The sequence below is a fragment of the Empidonax traillii genome, unplaced genomic scaffold (assembly GCF_003031625.1).
Source record: "Empidonax traillii isolate 1590-97213 ecotype Southwest subspecies unplaced genomic scaffold, ASM303162v1 scaffold1083:size320519, whole genome shotgun sequence".
NCBI classification, from domain to species: Eukaryota; Metazoa; Chordata; class Aves; order Passeriformes; family Tyrannidae; genus Empidonax; species Empidonax traillii.
Genome location: NW_020956276.1, coordinates 232,720 through 256,317, shown reverse-complemented (window position 1 = coordinate 256,317; position 23,598 = coordinate 232,720). Strand labels below are relative to the sequence as shown.

The following is a 23,598-nucleotide window of genomic DNA, read 5'->3' as shown; positions in this document are numbered from 1 at the left end:
TTTCTACTTTCCAGCAGAGGATATTTTGTAAGTCACCAACTGGGATGTTCACATAAACTCATCTCTACAAAAGGAAGGCAAATTTAATGACATGACATCACTGTTCCGTGCCAATGTCATCACACTCTAGATAATGTGACCTTTTCATCATTCCTGTGCTTATGAAAATCAGCTAATATATGCTTCAAACTGTGGAATAATGAACAAGATTACAATTTTCCTACCCTTTTATGCTTTTGAATGGTAGTACATTAGAACAGAACGTACTGTGCAATCATGAGAAATGCACTCACTGAAATAGCCTTTTATGCATGAGGGTGGGGGTGTGTGCGTGTGAACAGGGAGATCCACATTAGATCTAGAAGAATTTTGAAGTATGGAAGATTATTTCGGTCCACATATCATAAAATTGTTAAAGCATTTTTATCTTACTTTGTTATGAAATGGTATTTTAAGAGAAATAAATATATCTTCTGTTGGATCTTAGAGGAAAACTAAAAATTTGGTTTATGCTGTGGTACGTGTTGCATGGAGAAAGATGCTTTTTCTCATGTTTTGTATCCCAGCATTCAAAACCAAATCTATGAAGGAACCTTTTCTTGCCACAGAAGGGCTCAATTAGGCAAGGGTACCTTAGAGAGACCCTGTATTTTTAGTAGCCAGTCTGACTTTTACTTTCTGAAGCAGGGGAAAAGCCATGTGAAACAAAGTGGCAACAGCTCTATGGAAGGCAGGAACTTGATGAAGTACAGAGCTTTCCTTGAGGGAACTCAAGTATATGGAGACTAGAAACTGGTTAAAGCAGTAAATGTTACATATGTGTGAAAGCCTTGCCGGGAATTATAACCTTCTTCATGAGTATTTGATCTAAGTTTCACCATGGGAAAGAAATTGGGGAAAAAGAATATGATTTTTTCATGTGAAAGTGAAAGAGCTTTTCTTTCCACTGCCTACTAAAGGCAATATAACTTATTAATCATTTATTTACGTTAGGCTCTGGAATCATGAAAACGTAGAATGGTTTGGGTTGGAAGGGACCTCTAGTTCTAACCCCCCTGCCATGGGCAGGGACACCTTCCACAGGATCAGATTGCTCAGAGCCCCATCCAACTTGGCCTTGAACACTTCAGGAATGTGGCATTCACAGCTTCCCTGGGCAACCTGTGCCAGGGCCTCACCATCCTCACAGTAAAGAATTTATTCCTAATATCTAATCTAAACCTTGGTCTAAAGCCATTCCTCCTTGTCCTGTCAATACAGGCCCTTGTAAAATGTCTCTCTCCCTCTTTCTTGTAGGCTCCCCTCAGGTACTGGAAGGCCACAATTAGGTCACCCCTAAGCCTTCTCTTCCTGTAGAAAGTGCTTGATTACGTGGTTTCATCTCTTTTCTGTGAACCAAGTTCTAGTGGGAGGATCTGAAGATGTTTCCTGAAAAGCTTGTTTGTTAAATATTTTACTTCTGTAAAAATCTTTCTGGTACCAGTGGCTTAAAAATTCAGGTTTTTTAAAACGTATGTTATCAATGCAGGTAAGCTGTCCTCCCAAATGATCGGGAATTTTTCGTTGACCTTAATGCAGGCTTTCACTAGTGTATTGTAATTACAATGCTCTAAACAAATTCCAGTCCTTTGGTGGGCCTGAGCAGGTTGCAAATAGTTTTCTGTTTAAGTTTCTCTGTGGGAGGGAAAGAGCTGGGTACTTGAACTTTTTATATTAGTGTGTTTTTTAAAAAGCTGGGAGAGAACTGTGGTCTTAGAGCAGATATAGAATAGTATAGGAAATCCACTGCAGATTTAGGTGAGCATATTCTCCAGCTCTCTTTTGAAGTATGTAGTATAGAATCATAGAATCATAGAATAGATTGGGTTGGAAAAGACCTCCAAGGTCATCAAGTCCAACCCCTGATCCAACTCCAATTACTATATCATGGCACTAAGGGCCACATCCAATCTCTGCTTAAAAACCTCCAGGGATGGTGGTTTAATAGTGCTTGTCTTATTAGTCATCTGTTAGAAAGGTGATTTGTTTGTAGTCTGTGCAGATTATCTCTGCTATTGAACCAGTATCCCAAGTTAAAGTCCACATTGGGTTGTGTCCAGTTTATACCTGACTGAAACTTGTAGCTGTGTTCTTCGTTTTGGTGCCAGATTATAATCACTTGACATTTTTGTTCAATTGAATTAGCCCTGTCTAGAATTGCCTGGTTTGCCCCAGTGTAATTTACATAAAAACTCCCCAGAAAAACCACCATACACAATTAAGTTCCTTCCAGTTAAGAACAGTCCTTAAAACCCATTGTTTTATTTGTTCATCAGTTTGCTATACTGACTCAGCTTTTCTTGGTAACATTTTTCAGAAAAGCTATTGGTTTTCAATAGTGCTTGGTTATTGATTAAACAGCTGTTGGAGATTTAATATACTGTGTATACTTCTGTGTTGTTCACCAAATTTATTGCTTTCTGGAATCCATGTTTCCTTATTGTTTATCTCTGTGATTATCTCCTGTGGTACAGACTTCACAGATGGTTTCAGTAGGCTTTTCAATCTTTGTAGTATCTCTGTAATACCCGAAATAGTGGAATAAAGCCATGAAAGATTGCTGGTTTGCCATGATAGTATCTTACTTTTTTTTTTATATCCCTGAAGGATTTGTTCAGGGAAAACTTGAATAGTGGAGATCGCTTTACTAATAGACTAGCCCCTGTACCATTCCTAATTAATAAAAAATGAAGAATCTCTTCTTCATATGAAGATTTTGTCATGCATGGTCAAGGGAGTACTTGTATGCATTAATAAAAGTTCTGTAAAGGCTAGGGCATGTCATTTGTCCTCTGCACGTGTTGTCAGTGGCATGGCCATGCTGCTGACCTACAAAAATTCTAGCTAGAGCTGTGGAATAGTCCTCTTTTTTTTCTAATTTTATTTTTAAATCCACCATCTTCTGCAGCTGATTTACATGTGCATACCCACATGGTGCTTCTGGCTTTTGTGAAAGCATTTTTTGTAGCCTTCAATCCCTAGTGCTACATATAACATCTCTTTGTTTCTTTTAAGCCATGGCCTTTTCTGTTTAATGCCTGGATAGAGCAGAGATGCTGATCTGTGTCTCTTTGATAGCATTACCAAATTTTTTGAGCTCCTAGAGAGATCAATCAAATGTCTGTGTTCTTCAGTTCCTAGGAATTGATCCAAATATGTGTACTTGTGCACAATAGATCATATATATTTTAAACAGTAGCCCCCACGCCCTTCACTCCCTGAAATTCAAGTTGTAATCAAACTTGTGTGTTATCAGGCTGAGGGAGGGAAAGCATGTTTTTTACATGCTCAAATGTAGTGAAAATCCCTGGGGACAGTTGTGTTTACAAGGGTAACTGTCTGCATTCAATTGTGGGTTATAAAAGTGCTTGCCTGAATAAATACATGGAGCTATCAGACAGAACAACTAATAGTTCGTTGGACTAATTGACCTTGTCAGTAGAATAGAAACACTTGCAAATAAAATTCCTATTGCCAGCAAAGTTGCAACTGAAAACCCCTGAAGAAACTGTGTATATCCTCTAACTATCTTGGAATGCAATGATTCAAGCAGCAGACATGTGTGGTGGGAGGGGGCAGGAGGGGAGAACCATTAACTAAGAAAAGTTGTACGTCCCAGCATTTTTCAGTGGTCTCTTTTTGCAGCGTGAGGCTGTATGCATTCCTAAAATCCTTGTGTAGTTCACTTTCCATTTTCAGAGTTATGTTTTCTACCAGTTGTTATTACTTCTCCCATACCTCAGTTCCCCTTGTATTATTTGTTTTGCTGGTCTGCTTTCATTATAATGTAGCCTTTTCAGAAAAGGCAAAGATGTTTGGCGAGTAACCACAGCATGTTGTAATGAGGGTGGAGTATGTTTGTCATTCTACAGCAATGGTTGACTTACATGAATGCCAGTGTCTATAACCACACATGCTGTGGCAGTTTATCTTTTTGAATATATTTGAGTTGCGTAACAGTGGAAAAGAATTACAGTAAATATCAGAATATCTGGTCTTCCAATCACAAGCATGGTGGAACCGTTTTTTACTTTACCAGTGATGAGTCATGTGTCTTCTCATTAAAAAAGGAAAATATTTCACTCCAGAAATAAGTCTTCACAAATGAATTAGTCATATATCAAACATTTCCTTTTAAAAGTTTGGGTAATGTCACACAGGTGGAAGTAGTAGTAAAAAAAAAACAACGGTGAAAGACACAACAGGCTTCGCTGTGTACTATAAAAACATGGTTTTTATTTTGGTTTGAAAACAAAACAGGAAAAATGGCATTTGGAAAATAAAGTCTGAAAAACGGTCTCATAAGCTGCTAAATAAACTTCAGGGATGAAGGTCTAAAACAAACCACCAAGATTCATAAAAGGGAGGGGGGAATAGTGTATTTCACCTTAAGTAAGGGACAATGTGTAATAAGGGATTTTGTAGTTTTACAGCTCGGTGCATGTGTTTGAAAGCTGTTCTCTCAGCAACGTGGGTGGCAGGTTATGCTACCATATAATGTATTGTAGTTGGCTCTCCACACTTGTCAGGGTTAGTGTTCAACCATTCGGAAAATTTTCCCATTGTTCTATCATGTGAACCAAGGCTAGTGTTGAATTCCCAATAACCTTCTGCAGGAAAAAGAGGTTTAATTAGAAGATTTGAAATTTGATTACTTCTGTTATTGTCTTAATGTACTTCTCTCTAATTTAGGTGCTTATCTGCAAATGCTGTCGATTTTTGCTCAGAAAGTTGAAAAACAAAACTCTGCACTGCAGTTGCTTCAACACTTTAAAAAGAAAACTTGTATACTCAATTCTGTCTTTCTTCAGCATTAACACTCTATTTCCATCTTAAACATGTTTGCTTTAGATGGATCATAGCTTTTGGCAGCTACTGCATTTTTAGCAAATAATACTGTTTCTAGTAAGAGTTGCAAAAAAAAAAAAAAAAAAAAACAACTTTGTGTGAGGTCCTTGTAAACTGAACCTTGGGAACGCTATGTTATTTCTGTATTTTCCCTTCTTTTGTGCTTCTTCTCTATTAGTGTCATGGTTATAAATTACGTCGTTTGAACTAGGGAATTAAAAACATTTTATTTTGTGACTCCTGTAATTTAAAAAAAGATAATGTTTGGTTTATGTATTTTTTTTCTTTTTACCTGCTATTTCAGAGGCTGGCATGCAGAGAAATAAGCAATTATGGTATTGAAATTCCATTGTGCCAGCACCTCCAGGGCATAATCCAAAAAAACCCAGAAAAATCGCCTGCTGGGTTGTATGCAGTATGCTTGTGTGAACATCAGTGTCTGCTGTTCACACATCATTTTTTACTGGAAGTTCCTGTTGGAATAAAGGTTCTGTGTTTGGAGAGTGCACTGGGATATTTGTTGGTCAATAGTTTTCCATAGGTTGTAGGGATTTCTAATAGTTTACCAATGTAGGCTCACTAGAGACTTCTTGCAGATAATCATTAATGCTTCAGAAGTAACAGAAGCAAGCAGGGGTTTGGCAACATAAAAACTGTATCAAGAAAGAGCTTCATGTGCTTCATTTAATCATTTTCTTGAAGATTAAACATGGGAGTGAGGAATGAGGTGGATGGGTGGAGGAGGAGATGACAACATGACAGAAGACTCATATACTAATACACTTCTCTACTTCAGTATTTAACCCCTTCCTTTCTTTTCCCTCCCTTTTTTAATGCACATATGGTATCTAGTTGACATTTAAAAACAGTACAAGTGCATCCAGAGTTGCAGCTTCTGCTGAGTTTCCATGTTCATGCTCCTCTGGAATGTCTTCCTGGTGCTCAGTCAGATGACCCTCCTCATTTCATCAGAATTCATTTTAACTGTAGTTCACAAATGTGTAATGCTGTTTGCTTGCAAACTGTAGCACATAGCAACATGTGTTATATCATTTGTGCTTAATCGAGAGAGCATTTGGGCATATTGTTGGAGACCCTCGTAGGCAAACTGTTTAATGCAGAGGTAGGGGATTGCAGTTTCCAGTCTTTTGCTGAATACATAAAAGTTAAGAGAAAAGGAAATGATTCTAAACCAGATTGTAAAGTTCAAGCTAGGTAAAGTGTCACGGTTTACCTTGATACACAAGATGATTATCTATTTATCCAACTGAATAAACACTGCTGAAGTCCTTTTACTATTATAATTGACATTGATAAATGATGTCCATGTATGCTTGCCAGTATGGAAAGTATGCTTTTGGTTATCTATGTAAAAAAAATATTACAGACTGACTTCACCTGTGGGGGTTTTTTGGTTCCTGTCCCTCTTGACTGTGGCTAAGATCATGTCATATGACCACAGAACTATAAGCATGTGTGTCTTTTCCTTCAGAGGAGTAACTGCAAAAGTGCATATCTTTCCTTTTTAGTGTTACCAATATGGTAATGGGCTGGTTCTTAGGTATAGGTTATCTTAATTTACTTGTCAGATCAAAGCATAATGGTTTGCCACCCAGGTGTGGTCTTCTATAGTAGACAGCAAATTACTTAAGATATTATATTAATTTTTTATAACTTGTTGTGAACAAATGTGCCACAATCTATTGCAGAAATTAAACCAACAGGGTTTTTTTTTTTTTTTATAACTGACAAGGGGAAAGCCTGCACTTTGAATTTCCTTACAGTATTAATTATTCTGACAACATCGTGCACCTCTTAATTTTTCTTGCTTGTAAAGATTTGAAGGAAAGCTTCTGGTAACAATTTTTAAGTGTGTGTGTCCCAGGGAGAAATACATGTGTGGATTGTCGGTTAAGTTTTTTTCTTGGATGCTTGAAGAATTTCCTGGTCACATAAAGCTTGAAGGTTGGAGCTAGGGAAAAACCAGAAAATTTTTGTTGTCTTTGTTTTCCTGCTGTACCATTTACTGGCTTTTGGGGAAGCATGTGGAGAAAGAATGATGAGTATTCCAGGAGGACTCTGGACATCTGACTTTACAGTTACTTAGCTGAGCAAAAAGGTAGGTACCATTGAAGAAACTGTCTGGAACAAGGGACTCTTCTTTAATATCTAGGGAGCAGCATATTAGGACAGAAGTCTTGGAGAAGTGCAGCAGACCTGTATTTGAAAGGGAAAATATATTTTTCTCTAGTAAAGGACCCTACATACTCCATGGAAATAGGTAAAAAGCTCTTTATTTAACAATCTCTTCTTCTCTCTTACCACATTCTGCAACCATTCTCTTTTCCCATTTTAGAAGTTCCCCAGACCTGAGAGATCCAAAAATATCTCCTTGGATTTTGGATCCTATGTGTGAAAACACCATGGGAGTCCAATCCTGAACACTAGCATTTGCCTTGAAAGATTTAAAGCAGAGTTGTTGTCAAAGCTGACAGTAAGATGTTGCTCACTCAGTCGTGTTTTTCTCTTTCTGGAGAGGTTGCTAGCCAGTGGGAGACTCCTTGCAGTGGCCTTTAAGCTATTTTACCCCACATGCTGAAATAGGATTGGGAGGATAAAGTCAGTGAATTATAAACAATCACCTTTGATTTACCTGATTGCGCTCATAGACTTAGTTGCAGAGAGTAATCCCTAGAGGAAGCACTAGATAATTTCAGACATGGAGGAGTGCTAAGGACATGCAGAAAGGTCACATCAAAGACTGATTCTGATTCCTCTGGGTGCTAGCAAAGTATTAAAATCCTTCAAAGAGAAAAGGCAGCAGGTGATGTTGAATTTGGGTTAAGCGTAAAAAATATAAAAGCAATGGGAACTTTCTAGGATATCTAAGAATGAAAAGTTTTGTGCTGTCATCTCGACTAGTGCTGGTCAGCTGGCACACTACACCTTGTTGCCTGTTTCACTTAAACAACTTGTAGGCACCAGCAGCTGGAAACATCCTGTGACTATGTTAACATCTAGCAGTGGGGTGGGGGGAGGAAGTGGTCCCAATTTAAAGGAAATTTTAATAGATAAAGAATATCGGTCCACCACTTACTGTTTTTTATATGTGTGACTTCCATGTTGTAATATCTTTACTCGCATCAGTACAAACTCAGTCAGATTTGACTATTCATAGTATGTATTGCCTTGTGGCAAAGTTATCAGGCAATGTTACTAATTAAGATTTAAAAAAAAAAACCAAAACATATCCATAAAATGCACTGGATAAACCATGCTATATCTGGTCAGCACCAAAAGAAAAAACTGAAAATTCCATAAATTCATAGAGATAAAGTAAAGGAACAAATGTATTTTATGTAGGTATACAAGAGGTTTTTATCATTACAATCAACCCCTTTTTTTTTTTTTTTATTTTTTTTATTCCTGAAGCCTAGCATTGTAATGGAAAGCTGAGATTGTTTACAGTGTCATTAGGAAAGCAGTTACAGAAAGTGAGTTACAGAAAATTCTGTTCACATGGTAAGTTAAAATGATTCCTTGATCAGAAGAAAATGCCACTTGGCAAGTGGTATCTGGAACAAACACAGGGTTCTTGAGCAAGAGATTCAGTTGCTTCGGAGCTGTCATCATGACAGTGCTTTCTAGAGAGAAGTCTTGGTCCCTTGATTGCTGCAGTGTTATTTTGGTCAGGGATCATGTGCCTGCATGTAGCTTTGAGGAGAACACTGCCAAACAGAGTATAAATTCAACTCTTTGCAAAGTTGTTTTTTTTTTTTAAGGAGATGGGAAGAGATTGAATGTGGTGTTATACTGTTCCTTATCTCAAGTAGTATGTGGAAATGTTTCTATAGATATGAAGTATAATTTATTTCTTTCTGAGGGCTGTTCTTTGTCTTAAATCTGTTATAAGATAACTGAGATCATGTGTTTGAATCGGAAAAACCTTTCCCAGGATTTTTCCATTTTCTGCGCGAACACACAGGAGAGAGTGGAATGAGGATAATAATGTAGCATGTGTGTCTGGCTTCAGGGCCTGTGCTCTCTAGCTGCCTTCATCCAATTCCTAAACTAGGTTTATCTAACAGTCTTATTTTATTTCAGAATGAATTCTGGAGTGTTTTATGTCTCATGTTAAAGGAATGTTAACAAATACAGTTTTTATTGAGGCTTTTTATGAACGCTGTTCTCAGTCACAGTCTTTGCGTGAACCATGAGAGTCTAGCCCTAATTCTTATTATGTTTCTTTTCTAATTTTTATTTTTCCCCTCTCTGTATCTGTCAGAGGTCAAATTCAACCGTGGGTATGAGGGATTTTTTTGATTATTTCTACTAGCAAATGCAGAAAATCCTGATTTGTTTCTCTTATGTTGAGGTTTTTAGGAAGATAATGTTATTGAGTAACATTACAAAGATAAGGTTAAATCAAATCATATGTTTTGAAAACAGTTACAATTCCTTATCAGGAGAAGTGATTTAGGAAAATTTTGAAGTAGACTTCCCTCTGTTTGAATAGGTCTCTGTTGTGATTGTGTTGGTCACCATGTTTAACTGAAGGGTTCTCATAAATCAGCTGTGGGTAAATCCAGTACTGCTGGGATAAGAGCTTCTATTGTGGAATTATTAGTTTCTTCTTTTTCTTTATAACTTCTTTTATTTATTTATTTATTATAACGTGTCATTTATTATTTATTTATTTATTATAACGTCATGAGGAGACAAAGATTTACTTGCATAGCAAAAATAAGCAAAGGAGCATATCTATATATATCTACAGAACTTGTAGATATACAGTAAGTCTTACATATTTGTAATTCAATTCCGTCACCTTGTTGCTGACTTCACTTTTCTAAGCAGTAAGATAGTATCTAGATTTAGGACTTAGGAGGCCTGTTGGTAAGAAAGTTTTCCATTATGTTGTTCTCATGCTCTGTTTTTTTCCCTCTGCTCCCTCATGCTTCAGGAGCAAACTTAGAATGTAATTTAATTTTGGTTCTCATACAGTTTATGCTGAAAAGCTCATGTTCTTAGTCTGTAGAATGCAGCAGTAAGGCTATTCTACGCTGTTGTTTATAGCAGAATTGCTTTTACAGCGAGGTAGCCATTACCCCAACACTGTATAGCACTATCTGAATACCTTTTTGAGCTGTACATTCTATGAGTGAAAGGTGACTCAAGGAACCTTTGACTCCCAGAAAGAATTCAAGAAATAGAATTCATCTAGATTGAAAGAATCAGAGTCTAGAGTCTGACCTCCACATTAAACAGTGAAACAAAGCCTTGCATGTTTTTGGACATGCTTATATATCAATTTGTAGGAAAACATAAGCAAAAGGTAAAAACTACTGCATTTTTTCCACTACATTAAAAAAAGTTGTGGTTAGATGTAAAATTAAATGCTTCCATTGGGCAACAGTTCTGATTCCAGCTTTGCAAATTTATGGAAGTGTATTCTGGCTCTTATAAAACTACCCAGCTGAACCTCTGACAGATATACTCATATTTCTTCTCTTCTAAAGTTCATTCGTATGAAAATATATCCGCAGTGAGACTTGTTTACGAATTTGGGATCTTTCTTAGATGAGACATTGCACTGCATTTTAAATTTGCACAAATAGTTTTCACAACAGTCTTTTGCATTTGTTTCCGATGAGAAGATGTTCCTTGAGCTGAGCATTAGGTTCTGCTCTGGATCCTCTGGAATGTTACTCTGCATTTGCTTATTGAAGCCTGGCGTACTGCAATGCACTTGAGTAATCTTACAGTTTATCAGGTTTTGCCCCACTCACCTTTACTGAGTATCCAGAGTCCTTATCCAGACACAAATGTTTTACTTCTTTGCATACTGTACTTCTGCAGGATTTGGGGATTATTTACATAGGTTTAGTGTCTTTAAATTCCTTGATTTTAGGAGAGGCAACCCCCTGTAATTCTCAGAAACAAGCCGCTCCTGTGAAAGCAGGAGAAATGCTTTCACTTAACCAAAGTTAACAACAACTTGTCCTCTTGCTAGTAAAGAATGAGTAGGATTTTTTTTATTATTATTTAGTAGCACTCAGGTATAATTTGTTGCGGTCTTTTTCTAAAAATGGAAGTCACTCAGGAAATACAACTTTGTGTAACAGATAAAGTGTTAAAGCCATGCAGCTTTGTGGGCCTGTTCTCTGGCAGAAGATCAGAAATCTAGTTTTTGTCAATGTGTAATAATAGCCCCTTTCAGTGAGGGGAATGATTTTCTTTTGGTTTCTTCCCCTCACCTATAAAGAGTGCTTGAGAGCTACCAGCTGGCTGCTGTTACAACTACTGACTATTTTTTAAAATATCTTGATATTCCTGTTTTCTTACATGCATTCATTTCCTCTGTTAATTTTCTGTATTCTCTGGGATGCAAAGTGCATGACATGAAATGTAGTCACTAGGTTATTGCCACTAAGTTATTTGAGATGTGGCTAGTTTTCTGACACTTAAATCTTTAATATTCATTGCATTTTTTTTTTTCAAATACTTTCTTTGTATAATTTAACTGTAGCTATGTCTAGACATATTTCCTGGATATGGCTAAACAATTTTGAAGGTAAATTATGACTTTTTTTTTTTCCCACACAAACACAATATAATTTTGTTACATATATTAGAAGAAATGGGAACTGGAGACACTGGCAGTATAGTTTTCATCCAGTTTGCAAACTTCAGCCCCTTTGTAAGATTAGTTATTTCCCAGGAATGTTTTCAGTCATTTAACTTCCATTTGCAATCATTTTGTGCAGTACATAATCCATTTGTAATGTTTGTATTGTTTCAGTTTGTACCCAGCGGTTCTAGTTTGAAAAAAAAAATTGATAGCACCTTTACCTTTATGTTCTCCTGTCTTCTTGTTTCTAATGTCTTCATTCCATGTGCTTAAAGGTCCTCTTGTGTAAAGCCATTGCCTAACAAGTAACTATTGTTAGGATTTTCTTTTAAAGCACGTTTCTCTGCTTACAGGAAGTTTTGTTTATTCTGCCCTTCCTTGGAGAATTCTGTGGTGTTAAGACTCATAGAATCATTTAGATTGGAAAAGACCTCTAAGATCACTGAGTCCAATCTGCTCTGTTACCTTTCATAAAAGGCAGCTGCCAATGTTGGCACCTTGTCCCGTTCTTCAGTCAGAAGTTCTATTTGTAAGGCAAATTCACCTGAACTTCAGAATGTTTTGGGTTTTTTTTTTAAAATTTATTTTCAGACTTCTTAGCTGTAGCATGTTCAATGGTTGAACTGTATCTTGCATTTGTAGCTTGTTCAATCTGGTTTCTGTTCTCTGTGTATGACTGTCTGCTCTTCCACCACTAGTTTCCACTACCTCTCTTCAGTAAATGGTTGCAGTGCTACTCTCTTTTCCAAGAGCAGCCTGACTCACCTGGAAATTGTAGGAGATTATGTCTTTATTTTGGATGGATGCTGCTTTGAAAAGGGACTAAGACTTTAACATCTTATTACAGGAAAATCTTAGGGCTTTTTGGTGCTTGGAGTGAGAGAACTCAAATTTATGACTAAGATAAAAATTTAAATGAAAGGGCCAGTAATGTGTCATCTTAAGTAATTTTAAGAATGTTGTGCCCTCTTTCCTTTTATGAATATCACATACTTAACCAGATGGGGTTTTTTGATAGATCTGTCATTATTTTATATTTTGTGTATGACTAAAAGGTTTCAATGCAGAGGGTGCCATTTGCTGGAATGAATATGGGAAGGTGTAGTGGCTTTTGTTTTGTTTATTTGACAGTTGGTTTTTTTCCCCACCTTCTGATCAGGTAAAAGTTACTGGGGGTTTTCTAAAGAATAAGTCCCCTGAATCACTATTGCCACGTTTATGCCATCATTTGCTCCATTTTTATAGCAGTTGATCCTTTAAGCATATAATTGTTAGAGAATATTCTGGTTCTCTTCTGTATCATCACTCAGCATTCCAAAAATAAATTGTATCAGTGGGTCGTCATCTGCCAGATTCCTACTTCCCAGTTAGTAAATCTGTTAGTATTATGCTTACACAGATACCTTATGTATGTGGGGCCTCCTCCTTAGTTACTTGTCCATAAAATGAAAAAACGTTGCAGTGAGATAAACTTTTATGATTTGATGTGCTTCCCAAAAGGTATAAAACATTTGTTTTCACTAAATGGGATATGCACTTCTTTCTAAATTCATGATGTGCAGTATAGGCTACATATTTTATAGTAATTTTGGGGGGAGGTGTTTGGTTGTTTTGTTTATTTTGGGGTGGGGTTTGTTTTTGTTTTTAAATGTACTGTTTCTTTTTCACATCTGCATTTATAATACTGTGAACTACTGATAATTTGAGTTATATAATACCCTGGTTTAAAAAAAATAATAAAAAAAAACCCCTCATTCTTCTTTCAGAATGCTGGAATTTTGAAAAGTTTAAAGACTTGCAGCAAACCATAGATTTTCTACCATTCGTTTTTAAGGCCAGACTGCTCAGATGCAGTCTGTTCCAGTATGTTTGCAACTTTAACAACTTAGGTACCAGAAATAGGAAAACTGAAGCAGAAAGTTTGTTTTGGGCTGCGTTACCTACTTTTTGATACTGTCAGCCAGGCCACCACTCCAGAGCATGAACTCAAAGAATTTTTTCTGCAGCTTTTTCGTCTTCAGCATGCTATCTGCCAAGCCCAAGGGAAGGAACGGAGATTCACGTTGAAGCCAAATCCCTGTAGGTCTGAAGGATTTCCCCTGATTCCAGGAGCCTTCTCAGAGTTTGCCAAGCGGTGCACTTGAAAGGTCTGGCATTCCTGTGGATTGTGACAGCTGGGTAAGGAGATGAGAGTCCCCACAGGAGAATGCTAATGCACTTAGGGTAGATTTGCCTTCCCTTCCTCCACTCTAGACTGATCCATAAATGAATTATGAAACCCATTTTTCATTGAATCAGGGATCCAGAATTTCACAGATGTCATGACTGATTTCATAAGAGTTGGAGACAGTGTTCCTTCTGGAGCAATAGGTTCCTGTTAAGATGGAATCTGTTTTAGCGGAAACCAGACTGAACTTAGATGACTTCCTGCTGTAGGTAGAAGGTCTGCTTTGGAGTTATAGGCCTTATTGCCATACTTGCAAGTGTGAAACTCCATTCTAGAGTTTCTTCGTTGTCGTTCTGTATTTGCTGATTTGATCACTCTGCTTTTCAAAGGGACGGGGTGAAGGGGTTTATGTTTTTTTCTTAAGTTCCAGTGGATAGGATGGTTGCCCCTTAAGACATACACAGGATGGCAAATATTCTCTAATGAGTTTTAATTTATGAGTGTGTTCAGCATAAACTATTATGTAAAGATTCAAGTTACCTTGCTTAACAATAGAATTTTAAAGATGTGGGACTGGAAAGCAAACTGTCCAAGACTGTTTAACATTTTTGAACATCTCTGAAACAATATATACATCTTGAGACATATGTTTTGTAATGAATATTGAGCTACCTATGCATCGTCCCTTACAGAACATATTTTAAAAAAAGGTGTACATGGCACAACAAAAACTGAGAACCACTGAAAACAGAGTTTCTTTCTTTCCCGAGAGAGTTTCTTAGCAAACAACCTGTGACAAATTCACGATGGTTTCTGCAGGTAAATTTTCTAGAATGAAGAGTTGTTCTCACCACATTCTAGAGAATGAAGTATTCGAAGACCGTTGTCTATTTTTTTCTTTCCCTTTGCTTGTTTGTGGTTTTGTTGTTGTTTTGTGTTGGGTTGGTTTTTTTGTTTGTGGGTTTTTGTTTGGTTGGGGTTTTTTTGCCACCCAAAACTAAGCAGGCAGTATTTTCTGAAATTAAAATTGAGCAAGACAGTTGTGGCTAACAAATTCAGAGTAGCTGAGCATTTGGCAAGCTGTTTCTTTGTCTCTGAGGCCACATGTACCTGATTGTGCAAGTGCTATGAGCAGCTGCAGGGGTGGGGGATTTGATGGGCAGAGTGGTAGTGCTTAAGTACCACGGACAGGGGCCCCTTTACACGTGCCCAGACTAACCCTGTATCAACATGTGGGACTTCCACCAACGGGATTTCATCTATTGGGAATTTTTTAATGTGGGCAGTTCAGCACAGCCTTGACTCTTTTGCAGTCATCAGTACTTAGGAGTCTTCATCACTTGTTACTTTTGAAACAGCGTTTTTCCTATGAATCCATGTAATAAAACTCCTGGTAGTCTACAGCATGTGCCATTTTATCATGTGATATTTTCTCCATTTAACAATGGGCTTATGTGCATATTTGCTCATCAGATACTCCCCATCATATCCAAGACTCAGTTATTGTCTTCCTATGTGTTCCTCATCTTCAGGACATTTCAAAGACAAACTGTGAGAGCAATAATAATGCAAAAGCTGACTTTCCCTGTTAACGTCTTGTGGATGAAATTTCAATGCTGTGTTCTTCCTAAATTTATTCCTGTTATAGTATTGGAATTCTGTTTGAATCAGATATGTTCGTCTGGGAAGAGATTGCATTGTTTCAACAGCAGAATCAAATAAAATTGTTCCTTGCTTTTTTACTGTATGGGGTAATTCTAATCAAGACACCTAAGGAATATCAAATTCTGAAGAACGTTAAAATAGACCAGTCAATGAAACAATTTCATGAGCTGGCTGGTGAATCCCTTCTGCCAGATGAAATTTAGGTTGTATCATACATAGCTCAGTTGGCATCATCTACTTACTTCAGAAACATGCCTGTTTCTCTACTCTATGAACCCACTGATGTCCTCCAACATGTGGTGTGCTGCTTATGTAATCCAAACATGAAATTTGGAAAGGCAGTATAGAAATATGTATTTGAGCATTGTAGATGCTAATCCTTGACCCACTGAGGATTTGTTTTTCTAGCTTTACTGTTCTTCCTTTTCTAGATTTTCTCTCTAGCTTGGCTTGGGCGTTTAGGTGTCTTTATTTTCATTGGATACAAGTTTCTAACACTTGGGCATTGATTGATTTTTACTGGTTTAATCTGGAGCAGAGTAGTCTAAAGAAGGAGCTTCTGTAAAACTTTTTGCAAGGGTCTTTTTGACCTTTCTGGTTCTCAACGTTTTCCGTCTTACCAAAAGTTATTTCTTGCAGCTTATTTGAACATAGAGCTTATATATGAAAAAAATTTTTAGTGTTTGCAGGTTTCGCTCTCTGATACTGCTTATTTGGCAATTAGTCTCTTGTCTGCCTAAATCCGTAGTTGAATCTTCCTGAGGGATGGACTGGGCCCTCTAGACTCTTCAGGAACTGCTGTTTGAAAGAATGGAAAACTTCTCCTGCCTAATGGGCTGAAGTTGGATTTCTTGACCATTTAAGGAGGTGGCTGATTAAGACCACAGAGCCACCTCCTTAGGTGGTCGTTGCTTCTTTAGGGCAGAGGAGTGTGCTTTTCACAGTGGATCCTTTGAGCATGTTTCTGTGTTTCTTGTTAAGCTGCTAATGTGGTGTCCCTCCTTTGGCTCACTTGGAACTTGTGGAGTTGCTTTTGGACGTGCTTCATTTTTATTGCTGGAACTGGTGCATCACTGCTATTAACTGGTTCTCTTCCTTCCTAAGTGAAGTGATGGCTGAAGCCCAAACTCTGCTACTTCATGTGTTGACAGTTCCAATACTTGGAATTATTCAGAGGCCCTACTGATTCTGAATCCTGGTAACTGTATGGTAGGGCATGGCAGTTATGGAAAGAGAATTTTGGAAGCTGAGCCAGCCTACTTTCTCCTTGCCAATTGTTATGAGAATATATTCAGATAGCTGTAAAAAAAAAACAATGGCTAAACAGGGAAAACCCTTTCCTGACATGGGAAGGTTTGTGTATTGATAAATACTTCATTTCTGAATATAGCATTTATTTTGTCTGGAACTTAGTTTTATAATCTGCTTGGAAGACTACATTGTTTATTGAGAACACCTGCTTTGAGAAGCTTAGTTTTTTTATATAACTGTATTGTAAGAACTATTTAAGCTCATAGAAAGGCAAAACTATATGTGTGAAGAGTCTAGCCTCTACTTTTAATTTCATAGTTGGCAAAATCACTAAAACAGAAAGCATCTTGAACAACTTAGGAGCAAAATAGAAGGAGTAAAATCAAATGCTGTTTGGTTTCATAGCCATTTGGCTCTAGAAGAACAGATGATAAAATGGACATTTGATAAGATACCAACATCTCAGAATCTTGTATCATGCTGAAGCTGTGATGGCAGCAATAATTCTCAGCTTTCTGTCAGTGTGTGTGTGCAGAAAAGGATTTTTCCGCAGAGGAAGCAAGCAGACAGCTTTTTCTTCATATACATATATACATATATATATATATTCTCCTGAAATCTCAGAGCCCTGTCTAGCATACATCTGGGACATATTTGTAATTACTCTGGAAATGAAACCACTTACAGTGTTTTTTTCTCTTTTTGTATCTTTACAAAAGATGTCTTCATAGGGCAGCAAAAATCATGCATTATTTCAAGGATGTTAGCCTACTGTAAATAAAGCAAAAAACTGTGTATAAGCCCAGCAGAAGTCGCATTTAGAGTTATGTACCACTTTGAAGGCACGACAGAATTTAAACAGAATATCACTGTGTATCGAGAAGAGGTCAGTATTCATTTTAAGTAGGATTAAGTACAATAAGAAAAGCCTTCTTTGGATAAATAACTCACCACCTTATAAAGAGGCCAGCAACTGCAGAAGAAACTTCCTCTTAAAATCTCTTGTGTTCAGGCTGGGGAGATTTCCATTGAGAACATTAATTTTTATTTGGCTTTCAAAATAACAAGGATTGCTGGAGTTGGGAGTATATGTCCATAGGTAAAACTGTAGCATGCAGAGGACAGGAAAAATAAGAAACCAACGGAGAGAAAGCAGGAGAAGAGCTAGAGTATAACAGCAGCAGAGGACAAGTCAGTGATTTTTCTATTTCAATTTTTATCCCTTTGTTCTTTTATTTTGACTTTCATGCTCTTCTTGTTTACTAATTGTCACAAAATTTATAGTATTAGAAGCAAATTTAAAAAACCCGCAAAGCCTGGGCTTTTGGTACATTGTATGTAAGATTAGTGTAGAGCCTGCAGGAACTGTTCTGAGTTACGAATACTGAACTTGCATTGATTCATTCCTTTGTTTCCCTTTTTTTAAAAAAAAAACTTTTCTGGTAAAACACAATAAGAAAAAGAAACTTCCAATTTTTAATTTCACTCAGGTAATTAGTGATATAGCTGATTTTTAGAACTTGCCTGGAAGACAGTTAATTGTAAGGGATTCTTAATTACTTAAATGACCTACCAAGCAGGAAAAAATACCAGAGGGAACTTAATCTGATATTTGGTCATAATGGACTGATGCTGTAGAGTTGGGGTGAAACGTGTGTGTGTCCATTTATATATATATATTATACTTTAAAAGAACAAGCTTGACAGTGAAGGCCACTGAAACTGCTTTGAGGTGTAGTATTTACTATAGGTAGAGCTGCTAGTGCCACCTGTACTTAAGGTTATGTGACCCTTTATATTTCAAGGCTTAACTCTTAGTTACTTTCTAACTTTTGCCAGAGTTCGGTTCAAACAGATTTTTCCATGCCAGATAGATATCTGCTTTGGATTGAACTTTTTGAAAGTTTCAGCCAAAGCAGTTCTGTTCCAAGAATAAGGCCAGTGAAAAGTATGCTATTTTGCTTGTGTGAGAATATTCTGGTGTCCTTCTTTGATGCTCCAGTGCCCCCAAGCTCTGAAGCAAGGATTTGAAATTTGGCAACAGTTCAGCCTTTGTGTTGAGAATGTGCCTTTTGCCTCCCTGTAAAAATCCACCCAAATTTCCAGACCGGTTTACAAGGCTTTGAAAGATTGCCATTTGCATGGGCTTAATAGGAATTTCTTAAAACTTCACAGTAAGCTTCCTTTAGATTTTGTTCACACTGGGAATGCTCCAGGCAGGGTAGAGCTGCATATTTCATCCCACTTCTGCTAGGAATTGTAACAGCTGGATCTGGGTGCTGACACTGAACTGAGAGTGGGCAGCATTGTGTCTTGTATCACCACTGCCTATTCCCATGCCCTCTTCCTTTTCCCTGGTGGTGGACCTGGGCCCTCTGGAAAAGAAACTGTCTCATTCATCTGTAAGAGCATGACAGATGTGGAGGAGAAGAATTTAAGACCCTGTGTGTGTGTGTGTGTGGTTTATACCATTCTTTTGGTCACAGAAAATGTGTGTATCATACTGGCAAAATATTACTTCCTTTCATACTGGATGTTCAGATAACAGGAGTTGGGTTTTGTTGCATTTAAACTTCAGTTTAAATGTTGAGTGGGTATCAAAATTTTAACAAACTATGTAGGCATCAACTTAATAAAAAAAATACTCAAATGTCACAGGGCAGGAATGTTATTCAGAGGGCAGAAATCTAGAGCTCATTTTTTCAAACACTTAAGTCTAACTGATCTCTTGCATGTAGTACATTGTAGTGCAACCTCCAACTTCCTCGCAAGTATCATGTTTTGTCCAACAGGCAGCTATTTGATTGGAATGGGTAAAGGGGTTTATTCTGAGGATGAGTCCAGGATTTGTACAGGAAAGTATGTATATTCATCTGTTACAGAAGTTGATAAATGTAGAGTAAGTGAAGTCAAGATTTTTTTGGGGGAAAAAAAAGGCTTTGAGGCTAAGAATTAAATGCTGCTTGATGAATTGTGTGCCGTCTGTGCTTAGTTGTGGTGTTTCTACATAATGCACTCAAATAACTTCCTAGGTGGCTGCTCATACTGTGTGTTCTAGTGGCTGGTTTGAGAACTCATGTGAGGTTGTGGAAATGCAGACACTTAGAACTGCAGGTAAAGTCAGTGGGAGCTAAACCCCCTGTGAAATCCTGTCTTTTACTAAGGACAAGAAAAAAACAGCTTGGTCTGGAGCCAGGGAACCTTTTAATCCAATCAGTTGCCAGTTTTATGGGTGAAAAAATTACTTGACCTATCTCTGTAGAGAGGTTCAGAAAGAAATTGGTTGCCTTTGTTACCTTTTTGAACTGAAAAATAACACACTATAAATAGAGCATATAACCCCCTCCCTTGATTAGGGATGAAACAAAGCGTTAGTAAGCATGCAATAAAAAAATCTATGTAATAAGATTCAAGTATATTTTTACATTAGTGAAATTACCTTTGCAACTTTTAACTTTCCCATGCTTCCCTTTGTGAGCCTCATAATTCTTTTAAAATAAAAGAGGTGATTTTTCTCTGTGAATTTAGTACTAGTTGAATAAAATATTAGTAGGATCCTCATCCTTCCTGTTTGCTGTGGATGTGGAAAGCATACTTGCTCAGGCTGTTTACTGCTACCTCACCATGATAAATCTGCCCTTTGTAAAGTTCCTTCAACAGTACATAATTTTTTTATCACTTTGAAGAGCCATTACCTGAAGTTACCTATGCAAAAAAAAAAAAAAAAAAGAAAAAAAAAAAGGATTTGTAGGCTTTTTGAAAGGGACAGGTTACAACAAATAAGTTACTGTGTGTTTGTGGAAGTGTCTGGCTCCCAGAGGGAAATGATTTGCTGCTAAGGTTTAGTGAATTTAATACTTTGGAAATTATTTGTTCAAGAGTCTGCAGCAATGGAGAGTTTTGGGTTGGGGTTTTTTGCTTTCTGGTGGGTTTTTTTCTATTTTCTATTTTTTTTCTATCTTTTTTTTAAGGAGGAGCTTAGTCATCAGATTTTTTTACTTGTTTCTTGGGTCATTCTCAGGGTGCTTGCTGCCTCTAAACCAGTAGCTCTTTTGAAAGCTTCAGCATAAACAAGGCATTTAACAGGATGTGTGTCATGTAGTATTTGCAGGAGAAAGATGGGAATTCTGAGCTGCTCAAAGCACATACATCTTCCTTAGAGGAACTCTGCTGCCAAGACCAGCAGTCTTATTTGCTTAGCTCTGTGAAATCCACTTGCTTGTGGACAATTGTTTTGTGTCTTGTTTTTCTTCCCCCCCGCAAGACTTCTGCTTCCTTGTGTGCTCTTCCCATGTGTGTTTTGAGCTGTGCTTTGAAGTTGGGCAACTAGCTTGAAACAAAAGCTTTTACCACACTTCTGCATAGCATCTAGCTTGATTTCAGCAATCTGACATGTCAGTGATGTGGTTTAGAGTTAACAGAATGCTCTTCTTTACTTGCTTTTACATTGGTTTGTGTAGGATTAAAATTAAAAAAGAAAAAATAATCATATCACACTGGGTATGTTGTATAAAAACCACGTCAAAATGGGATTAGAATACGATTTGTCCATTTGGCTGTGCAGCAATTATTAATTGACCAAGCATCTGCCTTGACACATGGGTAACATGAAGTTTATGAGGTATCTTATATTTTTTCCTCTGTCACCTTCCTTTTCCTCCTCCCCAGTCCTCTTAATAATCTTAAGGAATTTCCAAAAACCCAGACTTCGTGTGCATTTAGCTTCCTACATAAGTCATTCTAGTATATTTTAGTTCAGAGTGCCTAGATAAACCAAATTAGAATGCATGTTTTCTGTCATCTTTGAGTAATGTGCTTCAATAACAGGATCCAAATAGTACTGCTTTGACTTTCTTGAATTTATTCTGAACTCTGTATTTTCTTTTAGGGCACAAGATTAGGGCACAAAATGAAGAGTAGATTCTTAAAGGCCAAAACAACCACAACCGCAGTCAACCGGATTAATTTGTATCCAATTACACGAGCAGTAAATTAGCTATGAATTCTCAACCGTACTATTTCAAATTAACTTGAAAAAGCAACTAAAATTTGATTTGCAAGACTCTGCTTTATGAAACGGGTTTAAGATGTGATCATTTATAGCAAGTATGTTAACTGGCTCTGAATGTTTTGCTTTTCTGTCTTGTTTTTGGCAGCAACTTGAACTAGTGGAACCAAGTGGCTGGATTCACGTTCCTCTGACGGATACTCACAAGAAACCAATTCGCACGTTCATGATTCAGATTGCTGTTCTAGCTAATCACCAGAATGGAAGGGACACTCACATGAGACAAATCAAAGTGTACACTCCGGTGGAAGAGAGCTCCATTGGTAAATTCCCTCGATGTACAACAATTGATTTCATGATGTATCGCTCCATAAGATAGAGCTTCCTACAGAGAAATAATAAAGGCCTTTTTTTGACTGCGGTATCATTGCTAAAGTATTCAGGTACTTAAAGAGCAGGGTTTACTTCAGTGTGATTGTATCTTTTATGTTTATACTTTGTACAATTTTGAAATAAAGATAATACTGTGTTACAATATATTGTAGTCTGTAATTTTGCATAACTTGTCCTTGCAGTCTGAGTGCTCTTGTATTATCTGAGAGGAAAAAAATCCCAGACACTTTTAAAAGAACATATTTGACTGGGAATCAGTAATTGATTTAATATAGGCATTTTTGGAGGGTGATTTCTTCCCCTAATGATTATGCCTGGAAATAGTTTGTTCTAAAGTGCTCCTGTTTATTCCTTTACCTAAAAGGTGCTCATTTTAAAGAGCATTCTTCCTGAACAAGACATGGTTTAAAGACACTGCCAGTAGTGTTTTCCCATCATCATTTATGCTAATATGTTATACCCTTTTCTGTATAGGATTGCTTCTGCTTAATGGCTGTCTGGATGGATTTAGCTTTCTTTGTAAGTGCCAAATAGATCCTAGAACCATAGAGTATCTCAAGTTAGAAGGGACTTAAAAGGATCAGCGAGTCCAACTCCCTGCTTCTTCCCTTCTAAAACTAAACCATATGACTTAAGAGCTTTGTCCAGATGCTCCTTGAACTGTGACAGGCTCAGTGCCATGACCACTTCCCTGAGGAGCCTGTTCCAGTGACTGGTAACAATAATGTTTAGTATATACATTATTATAGATATGTCATTATTATATGATAGCTGTTCAAAACAGGAGGAGAATTCAGAATGCTCTCATCCTACAGTAATGTAGGAGTGAATTTGGAACCCAATGAACCTCTAAAGTACTGAGAACTCAAGTGTATAACACAAGATAATCTCAAACTCATAGCACAGAATTTTTTAAATGTGTTTTAAAGTAAAGAGCATTGCAAGCAAAATGCAGGCTTTGTCTACTTGCTTGTGAGTAGGAATATCTAACGCCTCTTCCATGTATCAACTGCAGAATATCCTGCTCAGCAGAATCTGGTCGAACTCATGCCTTTCACCAAGTCTGTCAGTCCATTTTATATAGTGTAAAGGACTGGTTCATTGCTATTCGCTTAAGCAATGGAAGCAAAATATGTACCATTTTGTATTTTTCTGTTAAAAAAACAACTCCCTCTGCCTCCTGGATTTATTTATCTAGTTGTTTTTGATAAGTTATGGATAGACTTGTAAGAAAGGAAATTATTAGGTGTGGAATTTTCCTAGTTTTCCCCCGAAGTTAAGGTGGCCGTTATTTATTTTAGCTTTCTATTTTCAAGCCAGTGATTCTACCACAGACAATTCTGTGGTAATTCTGATCTTTGGGCAGTAACATTTATCTTATAATTGAAAGAAACTTTAAAGTATTCTTTTCTTTTACAATTCACCCTACAAGTGATATCTAAGTTAACATTTCTCTGTGACAAACATTATCCAGTAAACTAGGAAAAAGCACGTCAGCACAGTCTTATTGGGCCTATTTCCTCCCTGCCTTCATTTTTGTAGGCATCATTTTTGGATCTTTAGAGAGCTATTCTTGCTTTTGCTGATTTTTTTTCA

General features: G+C 37.2%; 1 protein-coding gene across 3 annotated transcripts in view; it reads left to right on the top strand.

Moving 5' to 3' along the window:
• ANAPC10 (anaphase promoting complex subunit 10) overlaps positions 1 to 22,145 on the top strand; it is a 36,807-nt gene extending 14,662 nt beyond the window's left edge. For all 3 annotated transcript variants that reach the window (XM_027904754.1, XM_027904753.1, XM_027904752.1), the window contains exons 5-6: positions 21,758 to 21,990; positions 22,021 to 22,145. In XM_027904754.1, coding sequence (XP_027760555.1) covers positions 21,758 to 21,988 — 231 coding nt within the window. In that variant the 3' untranslated portion in view covers positions 21,989 to 21,990; positions 22,021 to 22,145. The remainder of the gene's footprint in view (positions 1 to 21,757; positions 21,991 to 22,020) is intronic.
• Positions 22,146 to 23,598: the final 1,453 nt, after the last annotated feature.